We start from the raw sequence: 25,907 nt of genomic DNA on the forward strand, positions 1-25,907 counted from the left end.
CGTAAGACTTGGGGATGTTTAACTCTGCTGTTTAACAGCTCCGCAGTATCAGCGCCCGTGGGTGGATGAGTTCCTCAAGGTTCTGGATGTTGTAAGGCTGTCACGGCTGAAATTCCTCTGCAACATACAGCCTTGCAAGGGTGCTGGAGGGGTCATGGGAGTTTTGCCCAACCAGTCCACATGTGTTTTGTGGACTTGGAAAAGGCTTACAACCATGTTCCTCTAACAATCCGGTTGGGGCTTCTCCAGGAATATGGGGTGGATGGCCTGTTTCCACGGACAATAAGTCAAACATGTTCCCTGACACGGTAGGACTCCGCCAGGGCTGTCCTTTGTAGCCAGTTCTGTTCATTTTCTTTCTAGTTGTGAGGATTATAATAATTGGCTTTGTTTATTTGTTCAGGCAGGCAGCATTCCCAGTTATCTGAGACTTACTTAATTGTCTAAGTTTAAAAATTGTCTGATGGCACTAAAAAGAAATTCTCTGACCTGCCTTTCCAGTTAAATCGTGGAATTTCACTACAACTCGTCACAGATGATTTATAAAACCAGATGTCCAGGTCATATTGATTCTGTAAATAACTTATGTGTTTATGTAAATTCTACACACAGGGACAGCACTAGGCTGGTTTAAATCATATTTATCAGATAGATTTCACTTCGTTCATGATTTTTCCTCTTCGCATATAAAGGTTAATCAAGGTGTTTCACAGGGTTCAGTGCTTGGGTCCATCCTCTTCACCTTATGCATGCTCGCTCTAGAAAATATTATTCAGAAACATGGCATAAACTTTCATTGTTATGCTGATGACACCCAGCTGTACTTATCCTTAAAGCCCGAAAAAACAGAGCTGTTAGCCAGGCTCCAGACATGTCATAAGGCCATAAAGGGCTGGATGACCTCCAATTTCTTATTATTAAACTCAGACAAAACTGAGGTCATTGTTCTAGGCCTCCAAACATCTCACTAGAATAGCTGATAATATTCTCTCAACTGTGAGGAACCTCGATGTTACCTTTGATCAGGACGTGTCATTTATCCATCATATTAAACAGATCTCTAAGATCGCCTTCTTTCACCTCTATAATATTTCTAAGATTAGGAGGATCCTCTCTCAGAGTGATGCTGAAAAACCTGTCCATGTTTTGCTACTTCTAGGCTGTACTACTGCAACTCATTATTATCAGGATGTCCAAATTACTCTATTAATAGCCTGCAGCTGATCCAAAATGCAGCAGCTAGAGTTTTGACAGGAATCAGCAAAAGGAATCATGTCTCCCTGTCTTCGCTTCTCTTCACTGGCTTCCGGTAAAATTCAGAATAGACTTCTCCTGCGTACATATAAGGCCCTAAATGGACTATACCTGCAGGATGTAATAGTCCCATATATTCCCAATAGAACACTCTCCACTTACAGAGTGCAGATTTACTTGCAGTTCCCAGAATTCATAAAAGTAGAATGGGAAATGGGAGGATGAGCCTTTAGCTATCAGACACCCATACTGTGGAACCAGTTGCCAATCTGGGTTCGACAGGCAGACACCACCTCCACTTTTAAGACTAGACTTGAAACCTTTTTGTCTAGTAAAGCGTGTAGTTAGCCTCAAACAAAGTGTGTAGGGCTGGTAGGTATAGGCCTATGCTGCCGGGGGACACAAACATGATCCACTGAGCCGTTCCCCCACCTCCTCAACACCACCACCATCTCTATTCCCCCACCTCCTCTCCTCTTCTTCCTCTCCCCTCCTCTCCTTTCATCAGGTCATATGATTCATTATTTTATGTCACTAACTGTGTGTCCAGTTCTCCTCGTATTTTTGTGTCTCTCCCTTCCTTTCTCTCTTTCTCTGTATCTCTCTGCAGGTCTCTCTCCATCCAGATCTACATGTTGAACTTCATCCGGCCCTCTGACAACCCCAATGTCTACTGTCAACATCTGCCCATCTTGTTCTTCTATGTAGTGCTATTATAACTAACTTAAACAACTTATCAGCTAAAAAACAAATACATACAATACATAGACTTTCAGAATTCTAATTATAACAACCTGTCATGTTTGTTGTTTGTATTGTATGATATTTACTGCATGTATGTCTCTCTCTCTCTCTCTGTCTCTCTTTCATCCTCTCTGGCTTGTCAACTTTTTCTTACCCCCCTTCACCCAGCCGACTATCAACAGGATAGTTCTCCTTTGTGAGCTGGGTCCAGCTCAAGACTTTTTCCTGTTAAAAGGGAGTTTTTCTGTGCCACTGTCTGCTTGCTCGGGGGTTCAGGCTCTGGGTTTCTGTAAAGCACCTAGAGACAATTTTGATTGTATAAGGTGCTATATAAATATAATTGAATTGAATTGAAGTGTTTTCGAGTGTTTGAGTACCTTTTGTATTTTACTAGTTCCTAAGTCTAAACAGGAGGGAAATGTTAGAAAATGTACCTAGCAGTTATACATCGTGAAAAGAATATTATGAATATTGAATATAGTGTAATCTTCTACTTCCTGATTATTCTAGTTTGACTAAATCATGACAGTTAGATAGCACACTCAATTATCTTCATGTGATAGCAGGATTTATAGGCAGAGGCTATCAGCAACTCTGTAGGTAATGACTTGAGTAGCTCAGTTTTTCCTCTGTAAGAACTCAGGCATTCAGCAAATGCAAACCTAGAACATCAGTAAAACTGGTTTGTGAGTAAATTTATTGTAATCGTGCCAAGCTAATTCAACCACTTCAAGATTGATTCAAAATAACGTTAAGTTAATTTAACATAACTCTTTGATACAGCATTTCATTAAAACTGTTTGTTTAGATTTACTCAAAACATACTGTTGCAATTACTTGTATACTGTTTATTACAAGTTTTACAAGAGCTGTGGCAAAAGAGGGACCTGGTCAATATGTGGTGAGTGGTCATGATGTTATAGGTGATCTGTGTATATTGTTGAAGGAGTAGGCTGAGAAGAGGGCTGCAGGGGTTAAAGTGTTGAAGTGAAACAACTCTCAGTGAAAGCAAAAAAAAAAAAAAAAGAAAGTGAAGGATTAGGGTTTAACTGCCCAACAGTATTCAGAGTAGTTAAAATAAGTTCAGTCTTAAACATCTACAGCAGTAAAATGCAACATACACATTCATACAGCAGTAACATTATTCCAAAAACAGTAGATATAAAACACTGACAGGAAATATAGTACTAACACTTTTTATCCTTTAAGTACATTTTATTGATACTACATTTTTATTCTTTATTTTATAATGCATACTCTCCCTCTCTCTCTCTCTCTCTCTACTCTTATAATGCATACATCCTGGAGAAAGACCGTTTAACCCTTGTATTATGTTACTGGTCAATTTGACCCATTTCAGTTCATTTTCCTTATCCTTTCTTTTTCTTCCTACAATTTTGTGACTTTTCCTCATCTTGGGTCATGAACTGGTGTGTAAAATCTGGACTCTTTGATGTGTAGTAAAATGTCTGTGCAGAGTTTGTATACGAAGATGATGTTGCGGGTCATTTTGACCCGGACACTTTAATGTGGGTAAATAGCTGTTTAGATCCAAATTAAACACTCTTTGATCTCTTTGATGTACTTTGTTTAGATTGCCAAATTATTTGTATTTTGAAACAGAGGCCCAGGTGTGAGTGGAGTAACTTTCTCACCCTTGTGCTTGTCACTGTTCTCATGTCATCTCTTTGACAAACACACCAAAAATGAGCTCCAGAAGTTTTACAGTTGAAGAAACTGTGGCACTGATGTTGAACTGGGATAGTGATGCAGAGGAAGAGATTTCAGAGACAGAGGATCTTTCAGAGACTGAGGACAATGTTATTGATGATCCAGATTGTCAATTTTCTTCCGATGAGGATTCAGAGGACGAGTCTGCCGTTGGATCTCCATCAGCTGAAAACCAAGGAATGCACACATCCACAGAGGGGACATGGACATCAAACGATGGTAATATAAAATGGTCAACATCACCACACCAAAGCCGAGGTAGACTGTCATCTTCCAATGTCATCAAAATGACTCCCGGTCCTACACGATTTGCTGTCACACGAGTTGATGATATTCAATCAGCATTTCAGCTCTTCATATCGCCAATAGAGAAGATTATACTGGACATGACCAATTTGGAGGAGAGGCGTGTAATTCAAGAGAAATGGAAGCCACTGGATCAGACTGACTTGCATGCTTACATCGGAATTCTGGTATTAGCTGGAGCTGGCAGGTCAAGGGGAGAAGCAACTGCAAGTTTGTGGAACGAAGAGAATCTTTTTTTTTCTTTCTTCAGAAAGTCTTTCTTTCTGACTATGTTGGGAACAGTCAGAAGAAATAAGCCAGAACTTCCCAAGGAAATTCTGAAGGTGCAGGGCAGACCTGTGGATTCCTCAATATTTGTTTTCAGTGACAAAGCAGCAGTTGTTTCATACTCCCCAAAGAAAAACAAAAATGTTCTTGTAATGAGCACAATGCACAGAGATGCATCTCTAAGCACAAGAGAAGATATGAAGCCACAAATGATCATTGACTATAACTCCAGCAACTCTACAGCTGCCAGCGCAAGGCTGCCCGTTGGCCCTTGGTGATTTTCTATAACATTGTGGATGTGTCTGCTTACAATGCCTATGTCCTGTGGACTGAAATCAACCAACAATGGAATGCCGGCAAATTGTTCCGACGTCGGCTTTTCCTGGAACAACTTGGCAAAGCACTTGTTACTCCTAAGATGCAGAGTCGAGCCAGGCCACCTAAAACCCCAGCAGCTGCGGCTGTCATTGAAAAGGTCAAGCTCACATCACCCAACCAATCTGCAATTGATCCATTAGATACAGGTGTGAAGAAACGGAAGAGATGCCAGGTCTGTCCCCCCCGAGATGACAGTAAAACAAGTACCTGTTGTGTGAAATGCAAGAATTACATCTGCAGAAAGCACACAATTATATTCTGTCCATCATGTGGAGAACAATGAAAATGTTGAACATTGAAAATGGGGAAAGTCAAATGACAAACAAAAGTGTTCTTGAAGAGAGAAAATTAAAATAAAGATGTTATTGGTTTTAAAATTAAATAGTTCTTAAATATAGTGTTGGGATTAAAAATATATTGTCTCTTTTCTATATGTTCCTATAATCTAAAATAAAGATGTTATTGGTTTACCCTGTTGTTTTTTTTTTTTTTACTGTTTTTAGTTGATTTACACAGTACGGGTCAAAATGACCCGCAACATAATCAATGTCATTTTTTTTCAACATAATACAAGGGTTAAAGGATTTTCAAGAGGCAGAACCCCCACAAAACAGCCTGGTCTGACCTTCTGACCAGGCAGTACATCATGAGAAACAAACACTTTTTACAAGGAAAGAAAGTTAATGTACTGCAAGTTTTATACATTCCAGACCAGATCTGATTTAGCTTCAGCGGGGTCAAAACCACTCTCGCTCAGTGTCATGGTTTTAGTTCAACTACTCTCCCTCATAATGCACTGCTGATTAGAAAATCAACAAACTCACTGAAAAAGAAAAATTTGAGTGCAATAATACATTTTGAGAACCCAACTGAGTCCTTTGAAGATACTAGTTTTACATTACTGCATTGTGTAAAACACAGGCCATGGGCCTCAGACAGATCAGTGCTCTGCTGGTGCGCTGCTCTCTTGCTCATACATAAACACCAGTGTGATTCAGGGCGCACTCAACCCAATCACCTTTCACAATTTGAAGGCTCACACACACAGCCTCTCTAAAAAGTGTCATTGCGAGGCCATTTGTGATTCAACCTACGGGGTTTGCCAACAACTAGTCAAATCAACTATTCTGCTTATTTATAGGGCCAACATGTCTGATAAGGCATCGGAGGAGAAAGCAAATCTGGCGAAGAAGCTGGCTGAACAAAGAGCCAAGGGTGTAGAAGGCATCCCTACTACTGCCAAAGTAAGGCACCTGGGAACATTTATTGACCATGTAAATAGATTATTTTCTGCTCTGAGCTTTCAGCTGTTTCACTTTCAAACCTGCAGCTCAAAATCGACGAGTTTGAGTCTAATGTCAACGAGGTTAAAGACCCTTTTCCTCCTGCAGATTTTCCTGGTAAATTCCAATGCCTCCATCCTGTAAAGTATTGTTATTCATACTTTTTCAAAACAGAATAGCCTCTGCTAATTCCTCTCTCTTTTTCTCTCTCTCGATCTCCATTGGCTAGGTGATGATGAGGAAGAGGACCCTGAGATTCCAGAAAGCCCTAGACCTCGTCCAATGGCAGATCTGCAGTTGAAGGAAGAAGCAGTGCCAATGCCAGAAGCCAGCTCATTTTTTATCTTTGGACCTCAGAACAAGTATGACTGATTGCTGGTGTTTTCTCAGTAGTCCATTAAAGCAGAAATTATCAATTAAGATATGACAGATATTTATTAATATTGGTTTTGTAATATTGTCCTGTTTTACTCATTGTATAAAGTATATAAGTGTATAACTGTAGAGACATTTTTAGCAATTCACAAGTGACATTTGAAGGAAACATACATCAAGGTGTGGGAGCCAGTCATTTTTGAGATTCTCAAAATGTCTCAGTTCTCTCGTCTGTACTGCCTTGTTGTTAAGGGGTTCAATGAGTTTTTGAGTAACAGCCCTGTGATCCTGATGTTATTTCATGCAGCAAGTGCTCAGTACAAAAGCACTAAACATTAGCAAGCTGTAGTTGTCAACAACATAGTCATGTCTTATTCCTTCTTCACTCTTTTACATCTTAGCTACTTTTAATGCAAAAACAAAAACACCATTGTTACACCTATTTCCACTTCTATTCAAATACAAATAATTTTCCTGCCTCAGTGTATACTAAATCAAAATCCTGGCTCTTTCCATATTGCTCCTGCTAGTGCAAAAAATTCAATTCAATTCAGTTTTCAATTTTATTTAAAGTGCCAATTCGTAACAGAGTTATCTCAAGACATTTAACAGGTGTGTAAACAACTCATTCAAAAAAAAGAAGAGAAACAGGTCCCAGGGCAAAACCCACACTGAGTAAGCATTTGGTGACAGTGGCAAGGAAAAACTTGCTTTTAACAGGCAGAAACCGTAATCAGAACCAGACTCAGTGTAGACAGCCTTTTGCTACGACCGGCTGAGAGGAGTAGGGGGGAGAGGAAAGACAGGGAGATAGAGAGAGATAGGAGAGGCGGGAGAGGAGAGACAGGGAGGATAGAGAGAACAGTGCAGAGCAGGAGCAGCAGGATCCAGGCAAGGTCATGCAGAGGGTTCTGGATCCAGCAGCACTATCAGTGTAATAGGCAGGGCCATAGAGGGCTCATGATCCAGCAGCGGTACCAGGCCTCAGGAGGGCGAATTAGGAGATTCTGGATCCAGCAACACGCTCCGCAAGTGCTGAGAAAAGGTCGAGCACAAGAGCTCCAGGGGAGAGGGCGAGTTAGTGCTGTATCGGTGATTGGGTTGGGATGCTGGTAAAATTGGCCAATTTGCTATAAATGAGAGCTGCTCCATCCAAAGTGGGATGGATGCAGTCTCTCCTAATTAGACCAGGTTTTCCCCAGAAGGTCTGCCAATTGTTAACAAAGCCCACACCGTTTGCTGGGCACCACCACTCGATAACCAGCAATTGAAGGATGAATAGCGACTATACATTTCATCACTGACCGAATTGGGCAGGGGTCCAGAGAAAACTATGGAGTCCGACATTGTTTTGGCATATGAACACACCGACCCAACACTAACTTCAGTGACCTCTGATTGGCGCAGCCGGATGTCATTACTGCTGACGTAAATAACAGTCTTACTGTATTTATATTTAGCCTTAGCCAGCAGTTTAAAATTTTATTCAGTGTCACCTGCCGTCACTGGTTTCACTAGCATAACGTTTGGCAAAACAGAGTCTCCAATGATCAGAGATTCCTCGGCGGGTGGGGAATACCTATTAAAAATGTTAAGTGGTTGGTGGCACTCGGTGGGGTTTGGTTTGGAGCTATGCCTTCTACGAACAGTCACCCACCAGCCCTGGTTTCCTGGCTCCTCGGGAGTTGCCGGAGGAGAGCTAAAGACTAAGCTATGTGGCTTCGCACCAGCTAACGGGGCCTGGCTAACTGCAGCTAGCAGTTTGGTTTCAATGGTGCGGAGCTGGCATTCCAAATCACTAAGCTTCGCCTCCAATCTAACCAACAGACTACAGTTTCTACAGATACCATTATCACTAAAGGAGGCGGAAGAATAACTAAACATTTGACACAATGAGCAGGAGAGAGCAGAGGGAGAGGAGGATGGAGAGGCCATAGCGAAGTGCAACTTCGGTCAACTATGGTCACTTAACTTATGGTTCTTGAGGTTTGAACTGTATCCTTGCCTGCTGGAGGCATTTTGTAAATTCTTTTAGCACTGTTATTATTATTATGTAAGACAATTAACATGTCTTTTAACCCTTACAGGTTCCGCAAGCTCTGCCACCGCATCATCAATGCAACCACTTTCACCAACATCATCCTACTCTTCATCCTCCTGTCATCTATTTCTTTAGCTGCTGAAGATCCCATTGACCCCATGTCTTTCAGGAACCAGGTGACAAAGAGCATTCCTGTTGCATTGTAATTTGAGTATTCAGTTACAGTGCAATTGAAAAAATGACAGTTGCAATATTTGGTATATGAATATACCAATATAATATTACTAATTTTGCAAATAATGTGACATTTTTAGGTGTTGGCCTATGCTGATATAGTCTTCACTTCAGTGTTCACAGCGGAAATTGTACTTAAGGTAATAACAAGGTGCCACGGTTCTGGGGCTGTTCTGAAGATTTGTGAACAGCATCTTTCATATACACTTAATGTTAGATTTTCCTTTCATTTCAGTTTACATAATTTCATGTGTGTATTGGAATGAAATGAAAAGAAATCTTGCATCCCAAATCACTGCGCTCACTCACTGAAATTTGATGTTGGAGTGTGCCAAGAGATTTTTGTCTAATGCTTTTCTAAAACTGATGCGATGGTCAAGCAGATACTGAATTGATACTGAATTTAAGGGATGGGAAAAAGGACTTCCGTAAATAATATGAAATATATTCAATCAAGCTTGTTCCCCACTTTGTTATGGTTAAAGAATATAATGCTATATAAGCAATTTGATTTGTTGTCCCTTTATGCTATTGACAAGAAACAAAAACTTTATAAAGAATCAATAAATAAAGTCATACAAATGAAACTATTTTTATTTTAGTGTCAGGAGGATCAAATGAGGCATCTTACAGCCTCAGGGAAGAAGCTGCTCTGTAGTCTGATGGTATGGCAGCAGAATACATCTGTATCATATGCCAGTGTAACCGGTGGATCTCTCTCTGCATTGTGTTTGAAGAGGAATGCGTGACACACTCTTGTGAACAAACTCCTTTTATTCCTGATCATAACAAGTTGTAAATACAACATACAGTTAACAGCCCACTTCAGCTCCTCTCCCACAGGGGAATTGTACATAAAGGGGCCACACTCATACAACTAACCCCATACCTTATCAGTGCTGTTTCAGTACTATGTTGTTCTCTAAATCCAGATTGGAAAGCTTCAGAAAGGTTGTTGGAGTGGAGATGTCCATGTAGCTCATCAACCTTCTCAAGGATCTTGGAGATGTTTGGAAGGTTGTTAGAGGGAACATGTACCCAAAGTCAGCAATAATGGACTTAAGCTTTTCTGACCTGTAATGCCAAATAGTCACCATGTCAGCTACCAGAGTAAAGATGTGATCTTCCACACAAGATGAAATAGATAAACCGACATTCTCATACAAATATCATCTTACCATTGCATCTCCAGCTGTGTTGATTTTGGTTGGTAAATAAATTTTGATTAAATTTAGCCTATATATTATACTTACAGTGGAAACTCTTGAGTACAGTTGTGATGTTCATAGTGAATAACAAGTATTCTTTTACAGATGACCACATATGGTGCCATTCTTCACAAAGGCTCCTTCTGCCGGAGCTCTTTCAACATTTTGGATCTTCTGGTGGTCAGCGTATCACTCCTCTCAATGGGCATGGAGTAAGTGGAGTCCAGAAATATTTCACATCTTTTCTTACTGACTGAATTTTCTCATGCAAAGAGCTCTGTTTACACCTGAATTTGAGCAAAAAAGCAATGCCAAGTGCCATCACACTTTTTATGTCCACGATCTAGGGGAGACGTAGATAAACGGTGCATAAAAAAGGTTTTGAGCACCTTGAATGCTTTCCCCTTTTAATGCTTTTATAAATGGAATATCTTTGATAACAATTAAAAATATATAATGTAAAATAAGTGGTAGCATATTCACCGCAGTCAATGTGTCTCAAGTGAGTGTAGTATAAAGACACCTCTGCCTGTAAGGTCCAGTTACTGGTTAATCAATATTTCTGGCTTCAGTTACACTATTACAACAAAAGAACACATGCGACTCTGAGAAAAGGTTATTGAAAAGTAAAAGTCAGGAGATGAACTGAAAATTTTTTTGAAGTCACTGAACATCCCCTGTAGTTCATTTAAATCCATCATTAAGACCATGCAAGAAGGAGACTAGTGAGGGAGGCCACTACATTGAAGGAATTAAAAGCTTCCACAGAGAGACTCTGCATACAACTGCTGTGGCCCAGGTTCTTCATCAGTCAAAGATTAATGGGAGAAAGACACTGTTTAAGCTTATATTATATCTGGACTATAGTTTGCCCAAAGTATGTGGGAGACTCTAAGGTCAACTGGAAGAAGGTTCTTTGGTCTGATGAGACTAAAATGGAGCTTTTTGACAATCAGATTAGATGCTATGTTTGGAGGACACCAAACATTGCACGTCACCACAGACACACCATCCCCACTTTAAATTGCATTGTGGTGGCAGCATCATGCTGTGATCCCCACAGCCTCTTAGTAGCAGGCCCTGGAAGGCTTGTACAGGTATAGTGTAAAATGAATGCAGCAAAATATATTGAAATCTTGGATGACAATCTGATTCAGTCTGCAAGAGAACGACGACTTGGGAGAGGATTTATTTGGCAAGACAATGACCCCAAGCATACAGCAAAGGGTACGCAAAAATAGTTACACAACAAAGAAATGGTTGAAACACAACAAAGCTGCAACTTGGAGTAAAATTGCAGTGTCCAGATGTTCAAGCCTAACTGAGACCTATCCATGCAGACTCAGTGCTGTGATTGGGGCCAAAGGTATATCTACTAAATCCTGACTTGATGGGGTTGAATATTTATGCAATCACTTATTTAATAATAATATAATATAATAATATAATATATAATATTTAATTTATTGACATTACTTTGTATAAATCTGTTTTCACTTTGAACATTATCAGCTCCACACTCTTCCCACTCCCAAGAAAGGCCAGCTGCATAGTATGAATCAAAACTGCAGTTTATTAAAACTAAAGAGCATTGCTCAAGACAGCAGACAAAATAGTTTTTCAAACCACAAAATTCCTAGGGGCCATCCATTTCTCATAACACTTATACAGAGACATGCACAAAAAGGAGGAGGGAGATCTTGCATCAAAAATAAATATGACTTGAGATATTAACACACAGAAGAAACAACAACGTATTGCCATTGAGTAAAAATTATACTTCTGTGTATGTGGTCTGCCTGTGTTTGTTGACATCTAGATCCAGTGCCATCTCAGTGGTGAAGATTCTCAGAGTCTTAAGGGTACTGCGGCCCTTAAGGGCCATCAATAGGGCCAAGGGACTCAAAGTATGCAATGTCAATTAATAGTCTTTGGCCTTCAGCCTTTTAAAAATTTAATCATACTTACCTGAATTGTCACCTATTTCTAATATCTCTGTCTTTGTAGCATGTGGTCCAGTGTGTGTTTGTTGCCGTCAAGACCATTGGAAATATTGTATTGGTCACCATGCTACTGGACTTCATGTTTGCCTGTATTGGAGTCCAACTTTTCAAGGTGAGAGGAGAAGGAACTAAAAAAAAAAAACGGAACCCTCTTTCTTTCAAAGCATTGCTTTGGTAATACCGATAACATTTGTCTGCCTGCCTTCTCCTAAAAACAGTTTTATTGTCTCCCCAGGGCAAGTTCTATGCCTGCACAGATTCTGGCAAAATGACTGAGGAAACATGCAAGTAAGGGCTTTCTTGTGTTTAGTAGAGTAGTGATGCTTCATAAAGCTCCTCTATACCTCTTAATTGTTTTTTTTTTGTTTTGTTTTGTTGTTGTTGTTTGTTTCATCTTTAATCGGAAAACTCTCTGTGCTCTATGCTGTCTTGCTGGTGCTGGTTTTGGTTTAACAGGTGTTAAATTTGGTTTGGCCATAGCTCTAAATATGCTGTATATAAATATTATTATACCTGCCATCCATCCATCTTCTTCCGCTTCATCCGGAACCGCGTCGCGGGGACAGCAACTTGAGCAGGGATGCCTCATGGGATGGGTTCATGGGATGGCCCCCATGAACCCTCAAGTACCCTGCGGAGGGTATAGAGCTGGTCCAGTGTTCCATGACCAGGACGAAAACCACATTGTTCCTCTGGGATCCGAGGTTCGACTATCGGCCGGATTCTCCTCTGCAGTACCCTGGCATAGACTTTCCTGGGGAGGCTGAGGAGTGTAATCCCTCTGTAATTGGAGCACACCCTCTGGTCCACCTTCTTAAAAAGAGGGACCACCACCCTGGTCTGCCAGTCCAAGGGCACTGTCCCCGTCTGCCACGCGATGCTGCAGAGTCGTGTCAACCAAGACAACCCCACAACATCCAGAGCCTTACCCAGGACAAATCTCATCCACAGCTTAATGGCATCCCTTACTTCCGCTGTCCACCATCGGGTTCGGGGATTGTTGCTATGACAGGCACCAGAGACCTTACGACAACAACCCCGAGCAATAGCTTTCACAATGAGTTGGAGAACATGGTCCACTCGAACTGAATGTCCCCAGTCTCCCTCAGGATCTGGTCAGAGTTTTCCTGGAGGTGTGAGTTGAAGACCCCTCCAGACTGTTCCAGCAGACCCTCACAATGCGTTTGGGTCTGCCAAGTCTGTCCGGCTTCCTCCTTCTCCAGCGGATCCAGCTCGCCACCAGGTGATGATCAGTTGACACCTCAGCCCCTCTCTTCACCCAATTGTCCAAAACATATGGTCGAAGTCCAGATGACACGATCATGAAGTCGATCATTGACCTCTGGCCCAGGGTGTCCTGGTGCCATGTGCACTGATGGACATCCTTATGCATGAACATGGTGTTCGTTATGGACAAGCTGTGACGAGCACAGAAGTTCAACAACAGAACACCACTCAGGCTCAGATTGGGAAGGCTGTTCCTCTCAACCAAGCCCCTCCAGGTGTCACTGTTGTTGCCCACGTGGGCATTGAAGTCCCCCAGTAGAACTATGGTGTTGCCGGTCGGAGCACCTTCCATTACCCTTCTCAGGGACACCAAGAAAGCCAGGAACTCTGCACTGCTGTTTGGTCCATAGGCCAAGACTATAGTGAGAGGCTTATCCCTGACCCGAAGGCGTAGAGAAACGACTTTCTCATTCACCAGGGAAAACTCCAACACATGGCGGCTGAGCTGGGGGGCTATAAGCAAGCCTACGCCAGCTCGCCGCCTCACACCATGGGCGACTCCAGAGTAATAGAGTAATAGAGTTGGAAGTAAGCCTGACTATCTCTAGCTGGTACCGCTCAATTTCCCGCACTAGCTCAGGTTCTCCCCCCCCCCAGTGAGGTGACATTCCATGTCCCCATAGCAAGAGTTTTTATCCAGGGTTTGGCTCGACGGGATCCCCATCCACAGCTGCTGCCCAAACTACATTGCATTAATTAAAATCAGATTATGACTAAACAGTAGTAATCGCAGTGAGTTTCGAGCAGGACCACAGCAGGAGCTCCAACCACGATCCATGGGAACCTGCGAGACGAGAAAGCACAAGGGAAGAAGTTGGGATAGTGATATGCATTAATGGGACATAAATGTGTACAGAGGGAGAGGGAGAGGAAGAAAGAACTCAGTGCATCATGGGAGGACCCCCGGCAGTCTAAGTCTATAGCAGCATAACTAGGGGCCGGGCTAGGCCAGCCCTAACTATAAGCTTTATCAAAGAGGAAAGTTTTTAGTCTACTCTTAAATGTAGAGAGGGTGTTCGCCCCCCCGACCAAAACCGGAAGATGGTTCCATAGTAACGGAGCTTGATAACTAAAGGCTCTGGTTCCCAATCTACTTTTGAAGACTCTAGGAACCACAAGTAGTCCTGAATTTTGGGAACGCAAAGCTCTGGTGGGATAATAGGGAACTGTCAACTCTTTAAGATAGGATGGTGCCTGACCGTTCAGGGCTTTATATGTGAAGAAGAGAATTTTAAAATCTATCCTGAATTTTACAGGTAGCCAATGTAGAGAAGCCAGAACTAGTGAAATATGATCTCTCATGCTGGTTCTTGTGAGTAATCTTGCTGCAGCGTTCTGGATTAGCTGGAGAGTCTTTATAAATTTATTGGGACAGCCTGATAGAAGGGAATTACAATAATTGAGCCTGGAGGTAATGAATGCATGAATTAATTTTTCTGCATCTTTCTGACTCAGAGCATGCCCAATTTTTGCAATATTGTGGAGGTGAAAAAACGTAGTCTTTGAAATATTTGATATGTGTGTTAAAGGAAATGTCCAGGTCAAAGATAACTCCTAAATTCCTTACAGTGGAGCTTGAGGCCACGCTAAGCCATCTAGCATTGCTATATCACTGAATAATTTGTTTCTAAGGTGTTCAAGGCCCAGAACAATAACTTCTGTTTTGTCTGAATTTAGAAGTAGGAAATTGCAAGTCATCCAAAACAAAAAAAAAAAAAAAACCCAAAAAAAACCCAAGATGGCGCTGGTGAGGTCGGCCGCTGTCGTACCTGCTCCCGAAATTTGTTTGTATATAGTTGTTTTTAGCGTAATTTTCAACTTGTTAAGCCATCCTGTTGTAGGTCGTAACACATACCACAGACAGACATTAATCAACCTTGGAGCACAGTACTCAAACTGTGCTCCTATCAACTTAATCCCGGACCCGACCTGGCCCGTCGACATCCTACGGGCAGGATACAACAACAACAACAACAATGGACGCTCAGGCCGCAGGTCACGGAGAAGGCCCCGACGGAAACGAGCCGGCGTTAGGAACAGACTGAGACGCAGAGCACACCATTCACCTCTGCCCAGCATCCTACTCGCCAATGTCCAGTCACTGGAAAACAAGCTCGATGAACTCAGGGCCAGAATAAAGTTCCAGAGGGATATACGGGACTGTAACGTCATCTGCCTCACTGAGACATGGCTGACCCCCCTGACTCCGGACCACGCCGTTCAACCAGTGGAGTTCTTCTCAGTTCACCGCAAGGACAGGACGGGTGAGTCCGGTAAATCAAAGGGAGGTGGTGTGTGTCTGATGGTAAACAACAACTGGTGTGACAACAGGAATGTTGTGTCTCTCAGACACTCATGTTCCCCTGACCTGGAGCTCCTGACCATCCAGTGCCGTCCTTTCTACCTGCCCCGCGAGTTTACTTCGGTCATCATCAGCGCTGTTTACATCCCACCTCAGGCGAACACGGACACTGCTCTCACCGAGCTACATGAGGCTATATCCACCTATCAAGCTAACCAGCCTGATGCAGCCCTCATCGTGGCCGGGGACTTTAACCGTGCTAACTTGAGGAAGGTGATGCCGGAGTTTAAACAACACATCGACTGCCCCACCAGAGGAGATAGGACTCTGGACCACTGTTACTCTCCTTTCAAGGATGGTTACAGGGCCAAGTCTCTGCCTCCGTTTGGCCTTTCGGACCACAGTGCAGTCCTTCTCATGCCGAAATACAAACAACGGCTGAAGCAGGAATCTCCTGCAGTCAGAGAAGTAACACGGTGGACTGACCAATCAGAGGCCGCTCTGCGGGGCGCACTGGATTCAGCGGACTGGGATATGTTTCGGTGCAGCTCGGACGGTGACCTCAACGAGTTCGCGGAAGCGGTTGTGGGATTTATCGGGAAAATGGTGGAAGACGTAACACCAACAGCCACCACCAGAACTTTTCCCAACCAGAAGCCGTGGGTGGACAAAAATGTCCGCGACGCGCTGAGGACCCGCACCGCCGCCTACAACTCAGGACTCGCCACCGGTGACATGACGCTGTACAGGGCAGCCACCTACGCTGTCCATAGGACGGTGAAGGGGGCTAAACGCCGCTATGCCGCAAGACTGGAGCTGCAGATGGAGGGGAGCAACTCCAGGGCGCTGTGGCAGGGACTACGCACCATCACGGACTACAAAGCTGCACATCCACCCGAGATGAGAGTCGACGCTTCTCTGGCTGATGAGCTCAACAACTTCTTTGCACGCTTCGAGTCGGACAGCAGGCAAGAAGCTGCGCTCCCAGCCGGTGAAGAGGTGACGCTCACTGTGACGGAGCTGGAGGTGAGAAGGATGTTTAAAAGTGTAAACACCAGGAAAGCAGCAGGGCCTGACGGCATTAGCGGTCGAGTCCTCAAAGCCTGCGCTAACCAGCTCGCACCGGTGTTTACAACGATATTCAACCTCTCCCTCTCACAGTGTGTGATTCCCAGCTGCTTTAAGAAGTCTGTTGTAGTCCCCGTCCCAAAGACAGCCCAGCCCAGTAATCCCAATGACTATCGCCCCATAGCCCTCACATCTGTGGTGATGAAATGTTTTGAGAAGCTGGTCAAAACATTCATCACCTCCTCTCTGCCCCCCAACCTGGACCCCCTACAGTTTGCATACCGCCCAGACAGATCCACAGACGACGCCATAACCTTCCTGCTGCACAAGACACTTTCCCACGTAGACACTAGAATGGGGAACTATGTGAGAGTGCTGTTTGTGGACTACAGTTCAGCATTCAATACCATAGTCCCCTCCAGACTGGTAACCAAGCTGTGTGATCTTGGACTGAACTCCTCCCTGTGCAGGTGGATCCACAGCTTCCTTACTGGCAGACAACAGGTGGTACGCGTGGGCCCCCATAGCTCATCCCCTCTCACCCTCAACACTGGATCTCCCCAAGGCTGCGTGCTGAGTCCCCTGCTGTACTCCCTGTATACACATGACTGTGTGTCCACATCAGACAGTAACACCATCATAAAGTTTGCTGACGACACAGCCATCGTGGGGTTAATCTCCCACAACATGGAGGAGGCCTACAGGAAGGAGGTCACCCACCTGGAGAGCTGGTGCCAGGAGAATAACCTCCTGCTGAACGTCAGCAAAACTAAGGAGCTGATTGTGGACTACAGGAAGAAGCAGCAGAAGGACATCCGTCCACTCTGCATCGGCGGGTCTGAGGTGGAAAGGGTGGACAGTTTTAAATACCTCGGTGTGACTATCAAGGTGCTCAGGAACATTTACACCTGCACCACTGAGAGTATCTTGAGTGGGAGCATCACCACATGGATGGGCAGCTGCACAAAGCAGGACCTCTCGGCCCTTAGGAGGGTAGTCCGCTCAGCTGAGCGGACAATCAGAACAACCTTACCCGACCTGCAGGACATTTACACCAAACGATGCAGGTCGAGAGCCGAGAAGATCCTCAGGCAGCCCCATCACCCCGGACACTCACTCTTCTCCCTGTTGCCATCAGGCCGTCGGTTCCGCTGCCTGAGAACCAACACTGAGAGGATGAGGAAATTAAACACGGACATTTGTGACTTTGACCAATGTCGTTTCTGTGCTGTGATGAGCTCTAAAGCCAGATTGAAAATTCTCAAATCAGTTATTATTTTGAAGAAAGTCACATAGCTGATTGGCGACTGTTCTTTCAAATAAATGGAAGGTTAGATATTGGTCTATAATTGCTTAAAACTTCTGGGTCAAGTGTGTGTTTTTTAAGGAGAGGTTTGACTACAGCTACTTTAAAGGACTGGGGTACATAGCCTGTTATTATGGACAGATCGATCATGTCTAATAGACAGGTGCTAAGTAAGGGTAAAGCTTCTATGAGTAGCTTAGTAGGGATGGGATCTAAGAGGCATGTTGTTGGCTTGTATGAATATATAAGTGAATATAACTGATGAGGGTCAGTAGGAGAAAAGCAGTCAAAATGATTATCTGTTTCTACTGATCTTTCTAAGGCACCAGTGTTTGATGGTAGATCAGTACCAGCTGAGGTCAGTAGGTGAAGGTTCAACAGCACTATGGCTCTCTGTCAGCCTGGCTACAGTGCTGAAAAGAAACCTGGGATTATGCTTGTTATCCTCAACAAGTATAACACAGTATAACAGATAAAGACAGAACAGCAAATGTGTAGGAGAAGAGAGGAGAGGAGAGGAGATGGCTCCTTGTATCCTGATGAGTCCCCCAGCAGTAGCTATAAAATGGTTCAGTTACCTGAGCCAGCCCTAACTATAAACTCTTTTATAGAGGAATGTTTTAGTCTATACTTAAAAGTGGAGAGAGTGTCTCCCTCTCTGATCCGCAGAGAGAGTTGGTTCCACAGTAGTGGAGCACAGTAGCTGAAAGCTCTACCTCCCAGTCTGTTTTTAGAGGTACTGGGAACCACTAGCAGACCTGCATTCTGGGAGGAAAGTGTTCTACTGGGGCAATAAGGAACAATGAGGTCCTTGAGATAGGACGGAGCTTTGTTATTGAGAGCATAATAAGTAAGTAGAAGCATTTTGAAGTCTATCCTATATCCTACAGGAAGCCAATGGAGTGAGGCTAAAAAAGGTGAGATATGCGCTCTCTTATTAACTCCTGTCAATACGTTTGCTGCAGCATTCTGGACCAACTGGAGACTCATCAGAGAGTTTTTAGGACATCCTGACAAAAGTAGAATTACAGTAGTCCAGCCTAGAAGTGACGAATGCATGGACCAACTTCTCAGCATCAATCTGAGAAAGGATGTTCCTTATTTTAACTATGCGACGAAGGCGAAAGAAGACAGTCCTAGTGATTTGTTTTATATGGAAATTGAAGGACAGAGTCGAAAATGACTCCAAGCTTCCTCACCACTGTAATAGAGTTAAAGGTGATGCCATCCAGGGTGGCGGCCCAGCTAGAAAATGAGTCCCTGAGATGTTTCGGTCCAAATACAATAACTTCAGTTTTTTTCTGAATTAAGTAATAATAAGTTGGAGGACATCCAGGACTTAATGTCTTTCAGTTTTCCAAATTGGTAAGATGGTTTCTGTCATCTTGTTTTATAACTAAGTATAGCTGAGTATCATGAGCATAACAATGAAAATTGATGGACTGCTTCCGGATAATATTCCCTATTGGAAGCATGTCGAGAGTGAAAAGTATCGACCCTAATACTGAACCCTGAGGTACACCATAAGTAACTTTACTATACTATACCAGTCTCTGTAGAAGAATGTGGTGATCAATGGTATCAAATGCCGCACTGAGATGTAGACGTACATGGAGAAAAGACCTCTATCAGATGCCAGGAGAAGGTCTTTAGAAACTTTTATCAGTGGTGTTTCAGTACTATGGTGTTCTCTAAATAGAGTCGTGAGGGAAAACACTCTCTACAGAAGCATTGGTTACGGGGATGCTAAAGAGAAAGGATTTATTTATTTATTTATTTTTTAGAAAGGAAAGTGTGTTTAAGCAAGATCGACCACTTCTCCACAACAGGAGCTCTTTTCTTCACAATTTCCTGTTGACATGGCAGAGTCACACAGTACTCCTCATACAGTTCATCCATGTCCATTTTCACCTCTAACTATAGGACCTCCACGGCATCACTGAGCTGGGAGAATGTGAAGCTTCTCTTCAGTGCCAAGCATGCAACATTCTTCCGGTAGTTGTTGTCTGTGAATTCATACCATTTTTCCAGGTAGTTGAGCGCAGTCTTGTAGAAGTTGGAAAAATCATGTTTGATTGTTGCTGCCTTTTGGTCAGGAAACTGTTGGAGAATAGCACTGGTCTCCATTCCAAAGAGGGAATAAATTTGTCACTGTTGGAGCTTTGTCTTGAGAGTGAGCATTATGTCACATAGCTCACAGATGGTCCCATTCTGTCCCTCCAACAGCAGCACAACATCATGGAAAATCTTCAGTATGTTATTGAGGAAAGCCAGGTAGACCTGTAGCTCAAAGGGTTGTCCCCATCATCCTGATCCATTTTGAACAGTTGTCACAGTGCTTTTGGGCACTGATTCTCTCCCAGTGACAAAAAGTAGCTCTTGAAAGCTGCCCAGCTGTTATGTAGCCTCTGGACAGCAGGTCACAGACTCAACCATCTTGTGGGTTTCCATACAACGTGATAATCTTCCTCCAAAAAAGCGAACACTGCTTTCAATTTCTCTGTGCGCTGTGCAGACACTGAAAAGTAACTGAATATTCTGTTCACTACAGAGTCAATGTCAATGTTAAGCATGTCCCCAGCATGCTTTGCACAGTTGTGTACTATGTGGGCCATATAATTTGCCTTGATGATGCCACTGTTGTCTGCCTTTAGCTGTTGGAAAACAGAATTGTTTTTCCCATAGTTTGCACTAGCATTATCAGCAATGTAAGCTGAAATCATTTCCAGTTGCAGGTCATTTTCCTCTAACTTGCATGTAATCTGGCAGTGTATGGTAGCAGGTGACTCATGGCTATCCTCATAAAAGTCAAGGATCTTGCTTTTCAAACCCAGCTCTGGTGTCCAATATCTCAAAGACAGTGGGAACAGTTAGCAGTTAGTGCCATGATTAGATGCATCTGAAACCACTGAGAAAAATGGCATGTGACTCAGGCAAACATCACACAAAACTTTACCAGACTCGCCTTGCACTGGTTTCACCAGTCTTTGTTGTTGCTGCATTTTCTTTTCTTAGCCGTACAGACCATGCTTTCCTCCCTTTCTTCCATGTCTTGTGCTGTATGCCAGTGCCATTCCGACCTGATTTGTTGTTGTTGTTGGGCGCACCCTTAACCTGTGTCCATGCCTCAGTCTGATTGATGTGATCAAACAAGCTGGAGAAAAAAGACTAACCTTTTATACTTGTGACATTACTGCTGACTGCAGGATATAGAAAGGTTATCGTCCCATAATATACAAGTATCAATTTTAGGCAAAACATAAATTAGTTTAAACAAATTATTCATATTTAGTTGTCCTTATTAATATTTTGCCACTTATCTGGGTCCAGATCATATACATTTCATTATTTATGTTAATGGGATTTATACTGCTGGAAAGTAGTGCAGAACATTTTGGCTGGTACGACCATGAAGGGTATTTTATTTCATTCTATGTGATATTAAAAAGGTCCAAAGAAGTCTTAAGTTGGTAAGCACCACAGAAAGCTTTGTTATTGTGATTTTGACTGCAGCCCTGCATCTTACATTTCTGTCTTTCCCTCCCATTTTGTGGTTTAGAGGATGGTATATAAAATTCCAAGAAGGAGCACTTCATGAAGTGGAGGTCCATAAAAGGCAATGGACCAACTCAGAACTAAACTTTGACAACATCTTCAATGGCATGCTGACTCTCTTCACCATTTCTACCTTTGAAGGATGGCCAAAGTGAGTTATGATCTGTTTCACACCAATTCTTTGGCAGTTTCTATTATTTCAGCACTGACAGAAATTTCAGTCATCTTTTCTAAACTCCATCTACCCTCCATCTCAGAATCAAAACTGTCTTTATTGCCATGTAAGTGAAAAGGTTTCACATTACTAGGAATTTGTCTTAGTGATTGGTGCATACATAAAACGTGAACGAGTGTGTGACTTACTTGCTATTATGTGTGTTCATACTGCATCTCTTTTTTTTTTGTTATTTAAATAGGATACTGTATAGAGCTATTGATTCAAACTTGGAGGACAAAGGCCCTGTATACAACAACAGAGTTGCCATCTCAATCTTCTTCATCATCTACCTCATCCTTATCGCCTTCTTCATGATGAACATATTTGTGGGTTTCGTCATTGTGACCTTCCAGGAGCAAGGAGAGCAGGAGTATAAGAACTGTGAGCTGGACAAAAACCAAGTATGTTAAAAATGATTCAAGATGAAACGTGTCTGTGCCCGTCAATGAAGGAGGATGGAGCTCCACCTCACACGCATGCAGACACACACACACGCACACATATAAGTAGCAATGCAATCTGAGGACAGAGACCACAGATGAGCAAATGAACCGGCCTAAAGTGTGCAATTTTTTTCTCATTACAACAAGTGATCCAATTTGCTTTGTTAAAGTTACTGCATTGTACTAATACAAGGTTCACATACAAGCTTCCTCTATCCAAATTAAAAATTAAAAGACCTCTAGTATTTCAGTGGAGAGAAACACTTCATTTCTTGAATTTTATTATGAAACATTAATAGAAACATGATACACAAAACTAATTTGCTGCCACACTCTCTCCCTCACCCCATACAGCAGCAGACTATTCTAAGAATAGCCGTGCAAATGGCTCTGTTTTCACCTTTGTGTATTGTTAGATCCAAATAATTGATTTCTTGAATTTCAAGAAACTTGAGCAGTATCAGATTATATGATTATTATATGACACAAAATCCATCAATTACATTTGTGTCCCCTCCCAACTGCAGTCCATACAGGAGATATGGATTATGCAATTGCAACATATTTTTCTGAACCATGATCTGAATGTGGTGGAGGGGTTTGAATGTCCTAATGATCCTAGGAGCTATGTTGTCAGGGACTTTTTCCCCTGGTAGGGTCTCCTAAGGCAAATTGGTCCTAGGGTAGGGGCCAGACAAAGACAACTATAAATAGGAAAAACAAGGACAAATGTACCTTGTCCTGAGGCAGTTAAACAGCTCCGCAGCAGCAGTGCCCTGGGGGTGGATGAGATCTGTTCTGAGTTCCTCAAAGCAATGGATTTTATAGGGCTGACATGTGCCTTTAGAGTGACAGAGTGGGGTGGTGGTCCCCCTTTTTAGGAGGGTGTGTTCCACTGGAAAGGAGTGTCCGTCTGTTAGTCAAACCTCAGATTCAAGAGGAACGAGGCAGGTTTTCCTGTGGGGGGTTCTCCGGGAATATGAGGTGTATGGTCTGTTGCTACGGGACATCCAATATCTGTATTGTAAAAGTGAGAGTGTGGTCAAATTCATTCCCATTTAGGGTTGGACTCTACTGGGGCTTTGTCACTGGTTCTGTTCATAATGGACAGAATTTCTAGGCGCATCTAAGTGGTAAAAGGTGTCAGGTTCAATGACCCTAGGATTTCATCTCTGCTTTTTGCAGATGATGTGGTCCTATTGGCATCAGTGAGGTGCTGCTCCCCCACACCAAGAGGAGCTAACTGAAGTGGTTTGGGCATCTGGTTGGAGCAGACCCAGGACAGAAGGAGGAACTATGCTTCCCACCTGGCCTGGGGACGCCTCATAGGATTGACAAAATCATAGAATCACAGTTTTGTCCTGAAGAAACTGGCTCATAGAGAAATTATGCAACTCAACACTATGACAGTTATTGGCTTTATTTTAAGCTGAAGTCATAGCTTAAATTCCTTGTAGATAAAAATTATTTGTAAGCCAAGTACAATTGCAGCCATCGTCTCTATGGCCTTAATACAGTAAACATTACAGAAATCATGCAAAAACCAACCTGACATGGCTCAGTGACTTTTTGCTAGACGGGCTCACCTCATTCCATGCTGACAGAAATGCAGTCCTATGCAGTAAGGCCTATGTTGATGGTTTGTGTATTTAAATTAGCAAAGAATGATGCAAGAACTCAGTACTGTAGGGGCTTATACAAATGCAGAATGCCCACCCTGAGCGACTGTTTATTGTTGCCAGAGATTTCAACCATGTACAACTCAAATCAGTGCTCCTTAATTTCCTTCAGCATGTAGACTTTGCAACAAGAGAGGCAAAGTTGCTGGATCTTGTTTACAGAAACATCCCCAGCATGTATTATCGGATTGTATTGCACGTATCCGCTATGCATCTCTGTTATGCTAATTCCAGCATACAGTCTGCTTGTCAGACGTGAAAACTGGTTTTGAGTCAAGTGAAAACTTGGCCAACAGGAGCCACTGACTGGGACATGTTCAGGATGGCTACAACTGATGGCGACTCTATCAAGTTGGAGCAATACACCAGATCAAGGACCAGCAAGTGCATTGGTGACATGACTTCTTCAAGACCATTACGATACGCCCCAACCAGAATGGATGGGATGGACGTGGATGACTGCAGAGGTGCATGCACTTCTGAAGACTAGGCACTCTGCCTTCAGATAAAGCGAGGGCAGCCTTAAGAACAGCAAGGGTCAAACTGTCTGGATCCATCAGAGAGGTAAAGCTGCCATACATCCAGAAAATCCACAGCCACGTCTCAGCTCATGTGGCAGGGTAATGGCAGGGGTGTGGCAGACCATCACTATCTCGGACCGCTGTCTGTGACAGTGACTCCCTCTCAGTGCTTAACTACTTTTGTGCATGTTTTGAGATGCTGAACAACATCTCTGCCAGGAAGTCCACTCCTCCTCCTTATGACCAGGTAGTCTGCCTGACCATGGCTGATATGAGGAAAACTCAATGTATAACTCAAGGAAGGCTGCTGGAGAGAGTGCTCAGGGGATGTGCAGATCAGCTAGTAGATATCTTCAGTGATATCTTCAACATTTACCTGTGCACTGCCATAATTCTAACATGCTTCAAGACAAAAGTTATACCAGTGCCAAAGAAGTCTCCAGAGTGCTGCCTTAATGACTCCTGTCCTGTTGCACTCACACCCACCATGATGAAGTGCTTTGAGAGGCTTGTCATGAGGCATATCAAGACCCTGCTGCCACCCTCACTGGATCCCTTGCAGTTTGTGTATCATCCCAACTGCTTCACAGACGATACTATTGTTGCCACCCTCGACCTGGCCCTTACCCACCTGGACAATAAGGACACATACGTATGCTGTTCATAGACTTCAGCTCAGCATTCAACACAATCATTCCTCAACATCTGACAGGAATTGCTGAGGCTGCTGGGCCTGAACACCTCTTTCTGTAACTGGATCCTGGACTTCCTGACAGGGATATCTCAGAGAGCCTGGATCTGAAGCAGCATCTCCAGCACTACACATTGAGCTCTGGGACCCCTCAGGGCTGTGTGCTCAGTCTACTGCTGTTCCCTCTGCTGACTCATGAGTATGCAGCAATACACAGCTTCAAGAGAGAGACTATCGAGTGCATCCTGAGCAGCTCCATCATTGCCTGGTTTGGGAATTGCACCATCTTGGACGGCAACACCTTAAAGCTGATAGTGAGGACAGCTGAGAGGATCATTGGAGTCTCTCTTCTTCCTCCATCTCAGAAATTTACACCACGTGGTGCATCTGCAGAGTCAATAGTGTCCCTCACACACACTCTTCACCCTCCTACCATCTTGAAGAAGGTACTGGAGCATTCAGACCCTCACCTCTACGCTCTGCAATAGTGTCTTATCCCAAGCCATCTTCTCCTACGGACTAGACTGACATCTTTTTGATATTGCACCATGTAGCATCCTGGAGGAATGTTGTCTCATTGCTCTATGTCCTACACATACATGATTGTCAATGATTGACAATGAAAAGCTCTTGAACCTCCATCTAACAGTGAATCAGTGATGGCCAGAAATAGTGTGTTGTCCCCAAAGAAAAATTCTATATGTAACAAACACTGGTGTGTGTTCCACCAACCTTGCAGATATCTCTAAAATCTAGGTTCTAAGAGGAGATTGACATAAAATAGAGCAGTAAAGTACGCAACACTTTTAATCCTTCCCGTAAAAATCCACACCAACAACTGAGTGATTTGAATTTCATGTATTAAATCTGTCTCTGAAATTCAGCTAGCACTTATGCTCAAACCCAGGGTACACAAATACCCAGTTTGCTTTGCATTGCTGGTACCCAACCAAAACAAAAACAAAACATCAAGATCTCAATAAAACAAAATGCACACTCTGTGTAAAGTGTGTA

At 43.1% G+C, this 25,907-nt stretch overlaps 1 protein-coding gene across 4 annotated transcripts in view; it reads left to right on the plus strand.

Moving 5' to 3' along the window:
* LOC124054198 (dihydropyridine-sensitive L-type skeletal muscle calcium channel subunit alpha-1-like) overlaps positions 1–25,907 on the plus strand; it is a 269,412-nt gene that overhangs the window by 155,280 nt on the left and 88,225 nt on the right. For all 4 annotated transcript variants that reach the window (XM_046379912.1, XM_046379903.1, XM_046379885.1 and 1 more), the window contains exons 15-25: positions 5,822–5,924; positions 6,011–6,080; positions 6,193–6,325; positions 8,426–8,555; positions 8,694–8,753; positions 9,927–10,033; positions 11,641–11,728; positions 11,829–11,936; positions 12,060–12,112; positions 21,347–21,493; positions 21,759–21,960. In XM_046379912.1, coding sequence (XP_046235868.1) covers positions 5,822–5,924; positions 6,011–6,080; positions 6,193–6,325; positions 8,426–8,555; positions 8,694–8,753; positions 9,927–10,033; positions 11,641–11,728; positions 11,829–11,936; positions 12,060–12,112; positions 21,347–21,493; positions 21,759–21,960 — 1,201 coding nt within the window. The remainder of the gene's footprint in view (positions 1–5,821; positions 5,925–6,010; positions 6,081–6,192; positions 6,326–8,425; positions 8,556–8,693; positions 8,754–9,926; positions 10,034–11,640; positions 11,729–11,828; positions 11,937–12,059; positions 12,113–21,346; positions 21,494–21,758; positions 21,961–25,907) is intronic.

This window comes from Scatophagus argus, chromosome 3 (genome assembly GCF_020382885.2).
Source record: "Scatophagus argus isolate fScaArg1 chromosome 3, fScaArg1.pri, whole genome shotgun sequence".
Lineage (NCBI taxonomy): Eukaryota > Metazoa > Chordata > Actinopteri > Scatophagidae > Scatophagus > Scatophagus argus.